At 41.9% G+C, this 18,163-nt stretch overlaps 2 protein-coding genes and 1 pseudogene across 8 annotated transcripts; 1 reads left to right on the top strand and 2 right to left on the bottom strand.

Annotated features, from left to right (window-relative positions):
* Positions 1–59: 59 nt before the first annotated feature.
* On the bottom strand, positions 60–2,747 carry thyn1 (thymocyte nuclear protein 1). 6 transcript variants are annotated; one of them, XM_052467664.1, is made up of 8 exons: positions 2,578–2,747; positions 1,968–2,021; positions 1,745–1,838; positions 1,400–1,599; positions 875–1,036; positions 700–795; positions 403–553; positions 60–294 (listed from the first exon to the last, which is right to left on the bottom strand). In XM_052467664.1, exons 1-8 carry the CDS (start codon positions 2,608–2,610, stop codon positions 248–250), a joined length of 837 nt encoding a protein of 278 aa, XP_052323624.1. In that variant the 5' UTR covers positions 2,611–2,747; the 3' UTR covers positions 60–247. The 6 variants fall into 6 exon arrangements, with proteins under 6 accessions (XP_052323624.1, XP_052323623.1, XP_035648121.1 ...); XM_052467663.1 differs by having other exon boundaries at positions 1,968–2,066; XM_035792228.2 differs by having other exon boundaries at positions 1,745–1,795; positions 2,578–2,720.
* On the top strand, positions 2,289–16,784 carry acad8 (acyl-CoA dehydrogenase family, member 8). Of its 2 annotated transcripts, none has more exons than XM_035792224.2 (11): positions 2,289–2,434; positions 11,700–11,800; positions 12,059–12,228; positions 13,936–14,045; positions 14,179–14,255; positions 14,343–14,480; positions 14,685–14,820; positions 14,992–15,089; positions 15,177–15,329; positions 15,706–15,808; positions 15,968–16,784. In XM_035792224.2, the coding sequence occupies exons 1-11, from the start codon at positions 2,323–2,325 to the stop codon at positions 16,024–16,026; spliced, it is 1,257 nt and encodes a 418-aa protein (XP_035648117.1). In that variant the 5' UTR covers positions 2,289–2,322; the 3' UTR covers positions 16,027–16,784. The 2 variants fall into 2 exon arrangements, with proteins under 2 accessions (XP_035648117.1, XP_035648118.1); XM_035792225.2 differs by lacking the exon at positions 2,289–2,434 and adding an exon at positions 2,846–2,985.
* Positions 3,685–5,506, bottom strand: LOC118397004 (serine/threonine-protein kinase 19-like; annotated as a pseudogene).
* Positions 16,785–18,163: the final 1,379 nt, after the last annotated feature.

The raw sequence follows: 18,163 nt of genomic DNA on the forward strand, positions 1-18,163 counted from the left end.
GAAAATTCTGCATGTTTAGACTGAAATGATCCCCTTTAGACAGTGAAGGCAAACACATGAACTGTCAATAATACCTCTTTAATATTAGAAATAAACTCCAGGCTGTCTCTTGACAAACACAGAAACCTTGAGACAATTTTCATTTAATACAAGCATAATGGTTCAATAGATCTCACCTACAGTAAACATTATCAGCATCATCATACACAAGACAGGAAAACTTCTCCAGGTCATCTTGTCAAAATCTTCACAGTGGGTCATTGTCCTCCAAACTCAGGACAAATTCAAATTCCTCTGAGTGAAAAAATTAAAAAGGTATGATTTTACGTACACAAACGCTTTGTAAACCATGATGTGGCAATTTGACAACCATATTACTCAGTGTCACTGATCTCCACGTACCACTGGTGAGGGGCTGGACAGACAGCCTGGCCCTGGTGAAGAGAGCCATGCCATTCAGGGACCCGCCTTTGGCCTTGTGCTGCAGGTGGATCTTCTTCAACTCAGACAGAGGAATGAAGCGCTTCAACATCCTCTCAAACTGGACATCAACCTGGCAGTCAAACATGAAACAAGCCAGCAGAGCACTAGTACAGTTTAAATTTGATTGCGATAAAAAGCCTGTATCCATACCAGTGATGTATCTTGATCTCAAGCCATTTGGAACACAAACAAATGTGAACATGAAACCATTCATACCATACTCCATTTGGGGTTGTCTGCCTTGCTGGAGGCGTCGTAATGGACATCTTTCTTGTCAAACTGAGTGTGGTCCACATAGGACTCCTTTACAATCTGGAAAAGAGAAAGCAGGTGAGAGGCACCATACCTGAAACACAGTGTATATTACCAACAGAAATAAGAACAGGCTCACCTTCATAACTCCAGCTATTCCAGGCTCCTTGCAGTTGCTGTGGTAGAAGAATGCATGCTGCCCCTCTTTCATGTCTCGCATGAAGTTACGGGCTTGGTAGTTCCGAACACCATCCCAACACCCAGTTTGGTTGGGAAGAGTCTTCAGATCCTCGATCCCAAACTGTGACATAGTAAGTAAGCCATAACGACCCATAGGACAGGAGCCCATCTCTTGTTTCTGTATATCGTTAGGCAGCTTGATGTATAAGTATACACCCAGAATAGGATGCTAGTCTGTCACAGGGAATTACTCCCAATCCATTCCATTTATGCTGAAAGTTAAACAGATGCATCGGGTCCCATTTTTTGAACCCCCAACTTTCCAATCTAAGGTTGGACACATTAACCACAAAGCCTCTGAGTTGGTAACAATTGTGACATGGAATAGCCTAGATATCATTTCTCCTGAACAAGACATCACTATTGAGCAACAACAGGTCTTGACACAGATGACACCATCCTATTATTAAGCAGAATAGAATACCTTGACATCTATGCCATTTTCCAAGCGGCTCTCTGGCTCTGACTTCATCAGCCAGTGACAATACTGTGGTTGTACAGGGGATTTTTTTGCCTTTGAACTCTCCTGTTTTCCAGTCCCTTTCCTCTTCCCCCTGACTGCCTGACCAACCTCCAATGGGGAGTCCTCACTGTGGGCATTAGTTTTTGTCTCTTCATCGTTGCCTGGGTAATACATTCACTTATTAATAGCCATTCTAAAATCAAATCATTGTGGTAGTAAAGTGAGTGTGAAACAGTGTCAGGGATGTTGAAAAACATTGCAATGGCATGTCATTCAGTGCACAGAAATGTGAACGCTTTTACTTACTGGATTGTAGTGTTCTTGTGGTTCCACGGGTTCTCATTTTAGGTGCCATGCCTGAGAGATGAAGCAATAGTGGTTGGCTTGGAAGAACTAGAATCTTCAAGTCCCATTACAATGATATCTAACCATTGGTGCGTGACAGTAGGTGACATTTGATTTACAATTTTAAAAAATAACGTGTTTCATTAAATCAGTTAATTATGCGAAGGGTTGCATTGTTACTTACTGGTACGTTATAACGATGCAAATCGAAGTGGTCGGAACCATAAAACTCAGAACACTGCAAAAAGAAGGACTGAATGACGAAGAACTCCCGCGCTGGTGGCTTACGTCAAAGGCATATGCAGTAGAAACAATTTTAGTTTTAGTTTGTTTATCTGTTTATACCCCCTTAATGTATCTGGTTTAGGCAAACAATCGACCTTAAGGTATATTTGAATTAAATAACGAGAAAAATGTGCCCTTTCCTGAAAAAGTATAGAAGAAAACTAAGCAAGCAACCCAATATAACAACTACACGTATCTTGCGTAATGGAACTACATTTCCCTACAGCAGCAGCGTGATATAACCAATAACCAACATGGCCATGGGGACGTTATCGAGAGTTGTCAGACTGAGTTCATGCATCGGCAGAAGTCGGCGGTTAATATTTAACAGCACACAGAGACGAGGAATCGCTTCGTGTATTGACCGTAAGCATTTTTGGTTTCCAAATCGTTGGTAGAGTAATTCCAGACATGCACTACTAACCATCTGACGCATTAGCTTAGTTGGGATGAGCTGAATAGCTATCTAAACTAGCTAACGTTAGCTGAGTACTGTAACGTAAACTCACCCCATTCCGTACAAATGTGCGCAACCGCGACATTCAAACGAGGTTACAAAGAAAACTAATGGAACTGTGTTGACTTCAACATCTGGGGTGTGAACTACGTTTATATTCATGCGTTGATCGACATGGTAATGGCTCTATAGTATTGGAGAAGAGTTTAAAACTGACCCTCCGTTACATCGTGACGTGTCATGCCGTAACGTACATCACGCATAAAGCAACTATTTCCGTTTTACAATCTCTCTCCACCTGGTGTAGTTCTCTCATCGTTTAAAAACAAGAAATGGACAGTGACGGGGGTAAGGGGGGATACCTAGTCATATCACGACTCTCAAAAACGGTTTACTTCTGAGGATCACTTTAGCACCGTCCTAAAAACCCGATTCAAATTCGACACAAACCTTCAAATAGGTATGTAATCACACATGATATAAACTTTTTATAGTGTTTTATTTACATTTTAGAGGCGATAAGGTGATAAGTTGGACAGATCTGGTGAAAAAAAGCCATTTTCCCACACAACATCTCTCCTTCTTACTATCACGCATTTGTTTCGCTTCCCCACCCGCCCCTTAAAAAAAGATCCGACGGGGCTCATTGCCTGCTTGAATCATGCAGAAAAGGGCAGCGTTTAGGTCATGTCACTTAATTTTGTTGGAAAGGGGAGAACGTGTGCTTTACAATGGTATTGACATTACAGTTGATCTGGAAGTATTACGTTTTTTTAGGCGCTAAAATAAGGTCAATTGTACGGACCAGCAATGTATTCCTACTTAAGTACTAGCTAGTCATATTGACCAGTTATTAACGACAGACAGTAACAACTAACGTTATACTACCTAAGTAGCAATGTAACCTCTGGTGGTCAAGTTGTACTCAAACCTTATTTTGAAGCCAAAGTAGTCGTGTTGATACAGTATTTATAAAAATATATATTTATTTAATGAAACCTGAAAATATTTTATTTTACACCATTGGCATTTCATCGATCTACAAGTTTTTACTTTGTACAATTGGCAAAAAAAACTTCCACAAAAACAAGGCAATACACCAAATGAATGTTCAGTTGCTCTGAGGGTTTCTTCCATGAAAACAGGTCCTAATATCCATTCAGTCAGTTGAGTTCATTAGTCCACACACCTTAACAATGTTCCTGAAGTTGTGGGTATACATTCTACTAGCTCTGCACCAATGATGTCATGGATGTGGTACTTGATCTGGAATTGAATCTGAGTTGGTCTGTCTCTCCTCCAGGCTTAAGACTAAGTTATATTTGGACGTCTTAACCATGCCCATGTAACGGATGTGAAACGGCTAGCTTAGTCAGCGGTGTGCGCTAAATAGCGTTTCAATCGGTTACGTCACTTGCTCTGAGACCTTGAAGTAGTAGTTCCCCTTGCTCTGCAAGGGCCGCGGCTTTTGTGGAGCGATGCTTCGAGGGTGACTGTTGTCGTTGTGTGCAGAAGGTCCCTGGTTCGCGCCTGGGTATGGGCGAGGGGACGGTTTAAAAGTATACTGTTACATTGATGCTGTTGACCCGGATTACTGGTTGTGGCGGAAAAAGGAGGAAGGTCAAAAGGGGGGGTGAGTGTAACGGATGTGAAACGGCTAGCTTAGTTAGCGGTGTGCGCTAAATAGCGTTTCAATCGGTTACGTCACTTGCTCTGAGACCTTGAAGTAGTATTTCCCCTTGCTCTGCAAGGGCCGCGGCTTTTGTGGAGCGATGGGTAACGATGCTTCGTGGGTGACTGTTGTTGATGTGTGCAGAAGGTCCCTGGTTCGCGCCCGGGTATGGGCGAGGGGGCGGTTTAAGATTATTCTGTTACATTGATGCTGTTGACCCGGATTACTGGTTGCTGCGGAAAAAGGAGGAAGGTCAAAAGGGGGGTGAGTGTAACGGATGTGAAACGGCGGTGAGCGGTGTGCGCTAAATAGTGTTTCAATCGGTTACGTCACTTGCTCTGAGACCTTGAAGTAGTAGTTCCCCTTGCTCTGCAAGGGCCGCGGCTTTTGTGGAGCGATGGGTAACGATGCTTCGAGGGTGACTGTTGTCGTTGTGTGCAGAAGGTCCCTGGTTCGCGCCCGGGTATGGGCGAGGGGACGGACGTAAAAAGTTGTACTGTTACACCCAGCACAACTTTACGACCCTGTAGTAGGTACTTGGTGAATCTGACAGTTGGGGATAGAGCTGCCAGCATCCCTGTCAGAACCCATGACTTCACCAGTTGCGTTCTCTGAGCCTGTGAAGAGAAACCCCTTGAGTATTTTGTATTTGTTGAAGCTCAGATTGTTGCAGAAGGGCAGCACTTTCTCCAGGATCTTCTCTACTGTGCCCAGAGTCCAACTCCCCTCCTCTCTGGCCAGGACTTTAGCCTTGTAGTCTGCAGCGAACACCAACCCAAAGACCTCAGCATCAAAGCCCAGCTGGAACATCAACACCTCCCCTGTTCCCTCAAGTCACTCAGCTGCATGTGTAACGGATGTGAAACGGCTAGCTTAGTTAGCGGTGGTGCGCGCTAAATAGCGTTTCAATCAGTGACGTCACTTGCTCTGAGACCTTGAAGTAGTAGTTCCCCTTGCTCTGTAAGGGCTGCGGCTTTTGTGGAGTGATGGGTAACGATGCTTCGTGGGTGACTGTTGTTGATGTGTGCAGAGGGCACCCTGGTTCGCCCCCAGGTATGGGCGAGGGGACGATCTAAAGTTATACTGTCACACATGTCCACTTGGGTCCAACCATTGTGTATAGTTGGTGTTTTATGACAATTTGTGGAAGGGCGTCATTGAAGAGTTTGCGTGAGAATAATGTTATAAGGTCTTGCAGGTCCAGTGGTCCCTCTTCTCCATTGTTGACAGCACCAAACTTCTTCTCATTGCCAACTCTTAATTTCTTCACTTTAAACGTGTCTGGTATAAGGCCCTGTTTTCTGTTCATAACTGACATAAAGTAATCATTGCTGTAGCAACTCCTCGTCAAACAAGATTTTCAAATTGTTTTTGTGTTGATGTATTTTAACCGTATGAATTTTGAGATTGCATGCTGGTGTACAGGCAGGCCTGCTTGAGGACAGCCACTTGATTCGTATTGGTCAGCCATGGCTCCGTTCGACCTCTCTGAGGCAGGGGTGTGTGTACTATGCCCCTGTCTTTTTTTATTTCACCTTTATGTAACCAGGTAGGCCAGTTGAGAACAAGTTCCCATTTACAACTGCAACCTGGCCAAGATAAAGCAAAGCAGTGCAACAAAAACAACACAGAGTTACACATAAACAAACGTACAGTCAATAACACAATAGGAAAATCTGTATACAGTATGTGCCAATGTAGAAGAGTAGGGAGGTAAGGCAATAAATAGGCCATGGAGACAAAATAATTAGAATTTAGTATCAATACTGGAGTGATAGATGTGCAGATGATGATGTGCAAGTAGAGATACTGGGATACAAAAGAGATCGGTAAGATGCTCTGACAGCTGATGCTTAAAGTTAGAGAGGGAGATATGTCTCCAGCTTCATTGAATTTTGAAATTCGTTCTAGCCATTGGCAGCAGAGAACTGGAAGGAAAGACGGCCAAAGCAAATGTTGGCTTTGGGGGTGACCAGTGAAATATACCTGCTTTAGCGTGTGTTACGGGTGGGTGTTGCTATGGTGACCAGTGAGCTGAGATAAGGCGGGGCTTTACCTAGCATAGACTTATAGATGACCTGGAGCCAGTGGGTTTGGTGATAAATATGTAGTGAGGGCCAGCCAACGTGAGCATACAGGTCACAGTGGTGAGTAGTATATGGGGCTTTGGTGACAAAACAGATGGCACTGTGATAGACTACATCCAGTTTACTGAGTAGTGTTGGAGGCTATTTTGTAAATGACATTGCCGAAGTCAAGGATCGGTAGAATAGTCAGTTCTACGAGGGTATGTTTGGCAGCATGAGTGAAGGAGGCTTCGTTGCGAAATAGGAAGCCGATTCTAGATTTAATTTAGTATTGGAGATGTTTTGATATGAGTCTGGAAGGACAGTTTACAGTCTAACCAGAAACCTAGGTATTTGTAGTTTTCCACATATTCTAAGTCAGAACCGTCCAGAGTTGTGATGCTAGTCAGGTGGGAGGGTGCGGGCAGCAATCGGTTGAAGAGCATGCACTTAGTTTTACTTGCATTTAAAAGCAGTTGGAGGCCTCGGAAGGAGTTTTCTATGGCATTGAAGCTTGTTTTGAGGTTTGTTAGCACAGTGTCCAAAGAAGGGCCAGATGTATACAGAATGGTGTCGCCTGGGTAGAGGTGGATCAGAGAATCACCAGCAACAAGAGCGACATCATTGATATACAGTGGGGCAAAAAAGTATTTAGTCAGACACCAATTGTGCAAGTTCTCCCACTTAAAAACATGAGGTCTGTAATTTTCATCATAGGTACACTGCAACTATGACAAACAAAATGAGAAAATAAAATCCAGAAAATCACATTGTAGGATTTTTAATGAATTTATTTGCAAATTATGGTGGAAAATAAGTATTTGGTCGATAACAAACAAGCAAGATTTCTGGCTCTCACACACCTGTAACTTCTTCTTCAAGAGGCTCCTCTGTCCTCCACTCGTTACCTGTATTAATGGCACCTGTTTGAACTTGTTATCAGTTTAAAAGACCCCTGTCCACAACCTCAAACAGTCACACTCCAAACTCCACTATGGCCAAGACCAAAGAGCTGTCAAAGGACAACAGAAACAAAATTGTAGACATGCACCAGGCTGGGAAGACTAAATCTGCAATAGGTAAGCAGCTTGGTTTGAAGACATCAACTGTGGGAGCAATTATTAGGAAATGGAAGACATACAAGACCACTGATAATCTCACTTGATCTGGGGCTCCACGCAAGATCTCACCCTGTGGGGTCAAAATGATCACAAGAACGGTGAGCAAAAATCCCAGAACCACACGGGGGGACCTAGTGAATGACCTGCAGAGAGCTGGACCAAAGTAACAAAGCCTACCATCAGTAACACACTACGCCGCCAGGGACTCAAATCCTGCAGTGCCAGACGTACTGGCTTAAGCAGGGGGACACATGTCCAGGCCCGTCTGAAGTTTGCTAGAGAGCATTTGGATGATCCAGAAGAAGATTGGGAGAATGTCATATGGTCAGATGAAACCAAAATATACCTTTTTGGTAAAAACTCAACTCGTTGTGTTTGGAGGACAAAGAATGCTGAGTTGCATCCAAAGAACACCATAACTACTGTGAAGAATGGGGGTGGAAACATCATGCTTTGGGGCTGTTTTTCTGCAAAGGGACCAGGACGACTGATCCGTGTAAAGGAAAGAATGAATGGGGCCATGTATCGTGCGATTACGTGAAAACCTCCTTCCATCAGCAAGGGCATTGACGATGAAACGTGGCTGGGTCTTTCAGCATGACAATGATCCCAAACACACCGCCCGGGCAACGAAGGAGTGGCTTCGTAAGAAGCATTTCAAGGTCCTGGAGTGGCCTAGCCAGTCTCCAGATCTCAACGCCATAGAAAATCTTTGGAGGGAGTTGAAAGTCTGTGTTGCCCAACAACAGCCCCAAAACATCACTGCTCTAGAGGAGATCTGCATGGAGGAATGGCCCAAAATTCCAGCAACAGTGTGTGAACTTACAGAAAACATTTGACCTCTGTCATTGCCAACAAAGGGTATATAACAAAGTATAGAGAAACTTTTGTTATTGACCAAATACTTATTTTCCACCATAATTTGCAAATAAATTCATTAAAAATCCTACAATGTGATTTTCTGGATTTTATTTTCTCATTTTGTTTGTCATAGTTGAAGTGTACCTATCATTAAAATTACAGGCCTCGTCTTTTTAAGTGGGAGAACTTAGTTGGTGAACCAGGCGAGGCAGTAATTTGAGAAGCAGTCTTGAGGTGGCCTTCAGTCCCAGGGTTGCCATCTACAGCTAAAAAACAAACACAAATTCAGCAAGAGAGGAGATGCTATATTTATACAATAAAACCTTCTTCCATAACGTTATCGAGCCAATTAAGAAGGAATATCGTAGTAACTTTTATAACTACGTTCGAAGCAAAATTGGTAATAATTAGAGGTCGACCGATTTATGATTTTTCAACGTCGATACTGATTATTGGGGGGCCAAAAAAGCCGATACCGATTAATCGGCTTATTTATTTATTTATTTATTATTATTATTTTTTTTAATAATTAACAAATATATACTAATAACAAAAAAATAATCATAATAATAATAATAATAATAATAATAATTTTGTAATAAAAAAAATAAAACAATAAAATAAAAAATAATATATATATATAATTTTGTAATAATGACAATTACAACAATACTGAATGAACACTTATTTTAACTTAATATAATACATCAATAAAATCAATTTAGCCTCAAATAAATAATGAAACATGTCCAATTTGGTTTAAATAATGCAAAAACAAAGTGTTGGAGAAGAACGGTAAAGTGCAATATGTGCCATGTAAGAAAGCTAATGTTTAAGTTCCTTGCTCAGAACATGAGAACATATGAAAGCTGGTGGTTCCTTTTAACATTAGTCTTCAATATTCCCAGGTAAGAAGTTTTAGGTTGTAGTTATTATAGGAATTATAGGACTATTTCCCTCTATACCATTTGTATTTCATTAACCTTTGACTCTTGGATGTTCTTATAGGAACTTTACTATTGCCAGTGTAACAGTATAGCTTCCGTCCCTCTCACCTGTGGACGTCGGGCCCTCATACCACCCTCATGGAGTCTGTTTCTTACCGTTTGAGCAGACGCATGCACATTTGTGGCCTGCTGGAGGTCATTTTGCAGGGCTCTGGCAGTGCTCCTCCTGCTCCTCCTTGCACAAAGGCGGAGGTAGCGGTCCTGCTGCTGGGTTGTTGCCCTCCTACGGCCTCTTCCACGTCTCCTGATGTACTGGCCTGTCTCCTGGTAGCGCCTCCATGCTCTGGACACTACGCTGACAGACACAGCAAAACTTCTTGCCACAGCTCGCATTGAAATGAAATCAAATTTTATTTGTCACATACACATGGTTAGCAGATGTTAATGCGAGTGTAGCGAAATGCTTGTGCTTCTAGTTCCGACAATGCAGTAATAACCAACAAGTAATCTAACTAACAATTCCAAAACTACTGTCTTATACACAGTGTAAGGGGATAAAGAATATGTACATAAAGATATATGAATGAGTGATGGTACAGAGCAGCATAGGCAAGATACAGTAGATGGTATCGAGTACAGTATATACATATGAGATGAGTATGTAAACAAAGTGTATTACATAAGGATGCAGTAGATATAGAGTACAGTATATACGTATGCATATGAGATGAATAATGTAGGGTATGTAACATTATATTAGGTAGCATTGTTCAAAGTGGCTAGTGATATATTTTACATTTCCCATCAATTCCCATTATTAAAGTCAGTGTGTTGGCAGCAGCCACTCAATGTTAGTGGTGGCTGTTTAACAGTCTGATGGCATTGAGATAGAAGCTGTTTTTCAGTCTCTCGGTCCCAGCTTTGATGCACCTGTACTGACCTCGCCTTCTGGATGATAGCGGGGTGAACAGGCAGTGGCTCGGGTGGTTGTTGTCCTTGATTATCTTTATGGCCTTCCTGTAGCATCGGGTGGTGTAGGTGTCCTGGAGGGCAGGTAGTTTGCCCCCGGTGATGCGTTGTGCAGACCTCACTACCCTCTGGAGAGCTTTAGGGTTGTAGGCGGAGCAGTTGCCGTACCAGGCGGTGATACAGCCCGCCAGGATGCTCTCGATTGTGCATCTGTAGAAGTTTGAGTGCTTTTGGTGACAAGCAGAATTTCTTCAGCCTCCTGAGGTTGAAGAGGCGCTGCTGCGCCTTCTTCACGATGCTGTCTGTGTGAGTGGACCAATTCAGTTTGTCTGTGATGTGTATGCCGAGGAACTTAAAACTTACTACCCTCTCCACTACTGTTCCATCGATGTGGATAGGGGGGTGTTCCCTCTGCTGTTTCCTGAAGTCCACAATCATCTCCTTAGTTTGTGCCATCCTGGATGAGCTGCACTACCTGAGCCACTTGTGTGGGTTGTAGACTCCGTCTCATGCTACCACTAGAGTGAAAGCACCGCCAGCATTCAAAAGTGACCAAAACATCAGCCAGGAAGCATAGGAACTGAGAAGTGGTCTGTGGTTATCACCTGCAGAACCACTCCTTTATTGTGGCGGTCTTGCTAATTGCCTATAATTTCCACCTGTTGTCTATTCCATTTGCACAACAGCATGTGACATTTATTGTCAGTGTTGCTTCCTAAGTGGACAGTTTGATTTCACAGAAGTGTGATCTTTACTTTATTCAGCCTTTCTTGCCATAATATGAACTTGGTCTTTAACCAAATAGGGCTATCATCTGTATACCACCCCTACCTTGTCACAACAGAATTGATTGGCTCAAATGCATTAAGAAGGAAATTCCAACAATACATATAACAAGGCAAACCTGTTAATTGAAATGCATTCCAGGTGACTACCTCCATGAAGCTGGTTGAGATAATGCCAAGACTGTGCAAAGCTGTCATCAAGGCAAAGGGTGGTTACTTTGAAGAGTGTCAAATATAAAATATATTTTGATTTGTTTTAACACTTTTAGGTTACTACATGATTCCATATGTGTTATTTCATAGTTTTGTCATCACTATTATTCTACAAGGTAGAAAATATTAAAAATAAAGAAAAACCCTTTAATGAGTAAGTGTGTCCAAACTTTTTACTGGTACTGTATATATTTTTAAGATAAATACCATGGTGGCTGCAGTGCAACTTAGAAATAGCCCAAAAACCTTCAACCTTATAACAATACATTTTCATATGCGACATCGTTTTCAAAGTAGCCCAATTTGGCCAGAACATGGCAACACTGTTCTGGCCTGACCTACGTTGAGTTGGACGGATGTAAAGAAAGGGCGTGTCATGTTCAATGGTTGTTTGAACTTTTTCACATGAAGAGAAATAGTATGTTTAAAAGGATTCTGGTCATTTTTACCTGACTCTACAGTATTATCATTGTCATTATACCACTAGGCTTTATTCAGTATGTGCCATGCGTGACACTATTCTTAACTCCCTCCTTGCAGCTTCTCATGGCCTCAGTGATGAACAGAAGGAGTTTCAGAAGATGGCCTTTGACTTCGCAGCCCATGAAATGTCTCCACACATGGCCGAGTGGGATGAAAAGGTACTAACTACTGTGCAGTGCAGCTTGTTTAGCTAGATTTTTGAGCCACTTTAAAATCTGACTCCCTTTCAACCCATCCATATCAATGGAAGAAATGGAACGGTATCAAACATATGGAAACTACGTGATCAATGCCATTCCAATGAGCCTGACTTCCTACAGCTCTTCCCACCAGCCTGCTCTGCAATCACTCGTCCCCTTTTTGTGTAAGGGCATTTGTTTGAACGTAAAAGCATGTTTTTTTTTTTTATTGTTCAGGAAATCTTCCCGGTGGAGACCATGCGAAAGGCTGCCCAGCTGGGGTTTGGGGGGATCTATGTACAGCCGGAGGTGGGGGGATCTGGCCTGTCTCGCCTGGACACCTCTGTCATCTTTGAGGCGTTATCGACAGGCTGTGTCAGCACCACAGCCTACATCAGCATTCATAAGTAAGGCCTGGCCAATGCCAGCAATCACCACAACATTCAACCTCTCTAAAGGGTCTGCTCAAGAGACCCCTGCTTTAAATTAATATCTAGTCAATTGCCTATAGGGGATTTTTGGTTATGATTAGGATTATCATTTTTCAACGCCGATACCAATTATTGGAGGACCAAAAAAAGCCGATACCGATTAATCAGCCAATTTTTTTTATTTTTATATTTGATTTATTTATATATGTATATATTTTATAATGACAATTACAACAATACTGAATGAACACTTATTTTAATATAATACCATGCTCAATTTGGTTTAAATAATGCAAAAACAGTGTTGGAGAAGAAAGTAAAAGTGCAATATGTGCCATGTAAAAAAGCTACTGTTTAAGTTCCTTGCTCAGAACATGAGAACATACAGTGGGGCAAAAAAGTATTTAGTCAGCCACCAATTGTGCAAGTTCTCCCACTTAAAAAGATGAGGCCTATTTGCAAATAAATTCATTAAAAATCCTACAATGTGATTTTCTGGATATTTTTTTAGTTGAAGTGTACCTATGATGAAAATTACAGGCCTCTCATCTTTTTCAGTGGGAGAACTTGCACAATTGGTGGCTGACTAAATACTTTTTCCCCCCACTGTATGAAAGCTGGTGGTTCAGTATTCCCAGTTCTTCAATATTCCCAGTTAGGTTTTAGGTTGTAGTTATTATAGGACTATTTCTCTCTATACCATTAGTATTTCATATACCTTTGACTTTTGGATGTCCTAATAGCCACTTTAGTATTGCCAGCCTAATCTCAGGAGTTGATAGGCTTGAAGTCATAAACAACGCTGTGAAGCAAGCATTGATAAGAGCTGCCGGCAAACGCTCAGTCAGACTGCTCTATCAAATCATAGACTTAATTATAATATAATAAACACAAATATGGTCAAATCCGGAAACTATCATTTCGAAAGCAAAGCGTTTATTCTTTCAGTGAAATACGGAACCGTTCCGTATTTTATCGAACGCAAGTGAAGTGACACAATTTCCCTCGTTAATATTGCCTGCTAACATGAATTTCTTTTAACTAAATATACAGGTTTGAAAAATATACTTCTGTGTATTGATTTTAAGAAAGGCATTGATGTTTATGGTAAGGTACATTCGTACAACGATTGTGCTTTTTTTCGCGAATGCGCTTAAATCATGGGGCGGCAGCGTAGCCTAGTGGTTAGAGCGTTCGACTAGTAACCGGAAGGTTGCGAGTTCAAACCCCCGAGCTGACAAGGTACAAATCTGTCGTTCTGCCCCTGAACAGGCAGTTAACCCACTGTTCCCAGGCCGTCATTGAAAATAAGAATATGTTCTTAACTGACTTGTCTGATTAAATAAAGGTAAAAAAAAAAAAATCCCCCGTTTTGGCGAAGTAGGCTGTGATTCGATGATAAATTAACAGGCACCGCATTGATTATATGCAACGCAGGGCAAGCTAGTTAACCAAGTAATATCATCAACCATGTGTAGTTAACTAGTGATTGTGAAGATGGATTGTTTTCATAAGATAAGTTTAATACTTGTTAGCAACTTACCATGGCTCCTTGCTGCACTCGTGTAACAGGTGGTCACCCTGCCATGCAGTTTCCTTGTGGAATGCAATGTAATGGGGTTCCAAAAAGGCCGATTTACTTGAGTATGGGGTGTTCATTAATGGATGCTCATTTCTGTGCAGCATGTGTAACTGGATGATTGACACCTTCGGCAACACCGAGCAGAGGGAGAAGTTCTGCCCTGAGCTTTGTACGATGGACAAGTTTGCCTCTTATTGTCTCACTGAACCAGGTTGGTATTGTCTTCATCTTTCTAGTATATGGTAGTATGTCATGCATTGACACCATGAACCTGTGTAATGTGGTTATGAAGCCGTTTTATTTCTGAATATTTTTGTCTTATTGAATCTCATGTCACGTTTCAGGCAGTGGCAGTGATGCTGCTTCGTTACTCACTACTGCGAAGTTGGAAGGAGACCATTATATCCTCAATGGTTCCAAGGTACTGTTTTTATTTAATCTCCATACTATAGCTGATAAATCGTGATATAAAGTTGAAGTTCCTGTCTCACTCTGTGTCCTACTGCAGGCCTTCATCAGTGGAGGAGGAGACACAGACGTGTACATAGTAATGTGTCGGACGGGAGGGAAAGGTCCCAAGGGGATCTCCTGTGTGGTGGTGGAAAAAGACACTCCAGGACTCAGCTTTGGCAAGAAGGAGAAGAAGGTAGCTGGCATTTGATTGATGTTGTCTTAAATTGGTAATTTTGAATACAATCATTGTCTTAAACTGTAAAGCAGGAACCTACAAACTTACATGGTCTGTAGACATGAGGACATTAACTAAGTGAAGCCATGTCCACCAGGGGCCATAGTTGAGTCCCTGAGGGATGCAGTGATTTTCCAACTGAGGCCTCTCCTCTCTCTCCAGGTGGGATGGAACTCTCAGCCAACTAGAGCAGTGATCTTAGAGGACTGCCACGTCCCAGTGACCAATCGGCTGGGTCAGGAGGGACAGGGCTTCAACATTGCTATGAGAGGCCTGAACGGAGGCAGGATCAATATTGGTGAGATGGCACCAGATTTACCTTTTGTTTCAATGGTTTGTTATTTGATGGCCATCTATATATTTTTCTCAAGTTGTTTTTGCTTAACCCATTTTATTCAAAGGTTTTGAAAACACAACCAATGCTAGGGTGTCAGCTACATTAACTTTCATTGGGTTTATCTGCCTGCAGCCTCTTGTTCTCTTGGGGCGGCCCATGCATGTGTACAGCTGGCGAGAGATCACCTGCTAGTACGCAAGCAGTTTGGAGAGGCTCTCTCTAACAACCAGGTAAGCATCCCATCAAGTCTACGGCTTTGAATTGGGAAAGACCTTTAGTAATCCAATAGGATATTTGATTCTGTGTTCCTTCTGTAGTTCCTGCAGTTTAAGTTGGCAGAGATGGCAACCAAGCTAGTGGCATCACGTCTGTTGCTACGCGAGGCTGCCGTGGCACTGCAGGAGAGCAGGTCTGACGCTGTGTCCCTCTGCTCCATGGCCAAACTCTTTGTCACTGACGAGTGCTTCAACGTGAGTCAATATTATCTCTTAAAATGGTTCTTATAAAAATACTTATTTTAGTATTTACTGTAAAACCCTCCAATAGCTATTATCCTGGGCATGTATTTGCTTAAACTGCAGCAGACTTGTTTTGACATGCAAGGTGAAATTCCACTGCAGCAGACAGTACACGATTAATTATACTTTTTGGGGACCAGAGCTTATTATAGGCCAGTGTTTATTTGCTAAAATGTGAAACGATGCCCGGCCATTAAGAGACCAATGCTTGGAGACCCAACATTTAAGGGACGTTTTACAGTAAGTGGTCTCCTTTTGCACACTGCTAATGATGTCTATCAGATGTAGCTGGACAGCTCTCACACACAGGTATCTCTGCAATCAACAGATCTGTAACCAGGCACTCCAAATGCATGGTGGATACGGTTACCTCAAAGACTACGCTGTTCAACAGTTTGTCCGGGACATTAGAGTACACCAGATACTGGAGGGTATGTATACACTTTGCTTACCATGACAAAGCTGTCCTTCTGAAATTCTGCTTTGTAACAGGTGGTTATCAGTATTTGAATGGTAACACACGTCTATAAAATGAGGTATTGTTGCACTGACAAATTACTGACGTTTTACCCTTTTATATTTCCTTTCAGGAACAAATGAAGTGATGCGGATGATAATTGCCAGAAGTTTACTGTCAGAGTCTGGATAAATGTAATGCCATGGGCCATCCAAAATGGACTTGCTCCTGTCTTGAAGGGATGGTGGTGGCAGCCATCATGTGGCGTTTGACTGTGACTGGATCCCTCAAGTGTCTTTTAAAGGGGGAAAATACTATAGCAGTTTTGTTTGAGATTGCAAACAGGACAGGAAGACCTAATGACAGCATGGAATTAAATAATGTTAGGTGATTTAAATAAGTTACTCATTGGAGATACAGTATGGAAGTGGAACCACGTTGGAAATGTAATATTTCTCCATGCTGTATTTTGTGGTGAAGCTTTTTGGTTGTCTTGCAATAAAAACAATGCATCTATATATATATTTTTTTACCTTCAATGACAGAGGTTTAACTGCCTGTTCAGGGGCAGAACGACAGATTTTTACCTTGACAGCTTGGGGATTTGAACTTGCAACCTTCCGGTTACTAGTCGAACGCTCTAACCACGAGGCTGCCCTTGCCGCCCCAGATTGTTAGTTTGATATCGTGGCTTTTCATGTGTATTCAGTTATGATAACGTTTGGTTCTCATGATAATTCCAGTTTAATCCTAAAACAACTGTGGCGGGTTGGATAACTGTAAAGTTTCATGTATGGTGTGTGTACTATAATATTTGGTCATTTACACTCAACTGACAGCACTAGATACGTTTAAATGTGAATGTTCTCAGCTGTGGTACTACATTACGATAAACCATGTTTAAAGTGTTAAAACGGCTGCATTGGACCTTTATGTACCTGTGATGCAAATTCTTGTTCGATGCAAAAAAAAATAAAAGCTCTTACACTGAATGGCCATGATCAATTTCACAGTATTATTCCAACCTCAGAACACAGGAAAATCACATGACTGCACTGGGCCTTTTGGAGTTAAGGGAAGAATATTTAAAGCCCAGAAATTGAACAAACACAGCCTAGCATTATCAATGAATTATACATTCAAACTACCTAATTAAGATTATTTTCAGTATACATGAATGTGAAAACCACAATATTCTGTAATATAAGTTCTTATTAGATACGTGTGCAAGTATGGGTCAATGCTTTAGAATTTCAATACTGGAAATGTTTAAAATACCTGGATAGAACATGGGAGGTTTTACTGGAGTTGTAACAACTCAACATGAACAGTTGGCCTGAGAAGAAGACTGTCAAGGAGGACTAAGGGAGTGTGCTTTACTGTATATCAGGTGTGTGTGAAGTTAAATGTTTAACCCATCTCTATGGGAAGTGATGTGCGTTCTTGAGCATGTTCTCGCCAGACAACACCTCCCTTACCAATAACTGGCATAACAATTTTACACAATGTATATAAGTCAAATACAGTGCATTTGGAAAGCATTCATACCTTGACTTAACACATTTTTGTTATGTTAGCCTTATTCTAAAATAGATTATTGTTCCCCCCCATATCAATCTACATACAATACCCCATAATGACAAAACAAAGATGTTTGCAAATGTATTGAAAAAAAAAAGAAAATCCATTTACTCAGTACTTTGAAGCACCTTTGGCAGCGATTAGAGTCTTCTCGGGTATGACGCTACAAGCTTGGCACAATTGTATTTGGGCAGTTTCTCCCATTCTTGTATGCAGATCCTCTTAAGCTCTGTCAGGTTGGATGGGGAGCATCGCTGCACAGCTATTTTCAGGTCTCTCCAGAGATGTTAGATTGGGTTTAAGTCCAGGGTCTGGCTGGGCCACTCAAGGACATTCAGAGACTTGTCCCGAAGCCACTCCTGCATTGTCTTGGCTGTGTGCTTAGGGTCGTTGTTCTGTTGAAACGTGAACAATCACCTCAGTCTGAGGTCCTGAGCGCTCTGGAGGTTTTCATCAAGGATCTATGTACTTTGCTCTGTTCATCTATCCCTCGATCCTGACTAGTTTTCCAATCCCTGCCACTGAAAAACATCCCCACATCATGATGCTGCAATGACCATCCTACACCGTAGGGATGGTGCCAGGTTTCCTCCATATGTGATTCTTGGCATTCAGGCCAAATATTTCAATCTTGGTTTCATCAGAGAACCTGTTTTCTAATGGTCTGAGAGTCTTTAGGTACCTTTTGGCAAACTCCAAGTGGGCTGTTGTGCCTTTCACTGAAGAGTGGCTTCTGTCTGGCCACTCT

Source organism: Oncorhynchus keta, chromosome 18 (genome assembly GCF_023373465.1).
Source record: "Oncorhynchus keta strain PuntledgeMale-10-30-2019 chromosome 18, Oket_V2, whole genome shotgun sequence".
NCBI classification, from domain to species: Eukaryota; Metazoa; Chordata; class Actinopteri; order Salmoniformes; family Salmonidae; genus Oncorhynchus; species Oncorhynchus keta.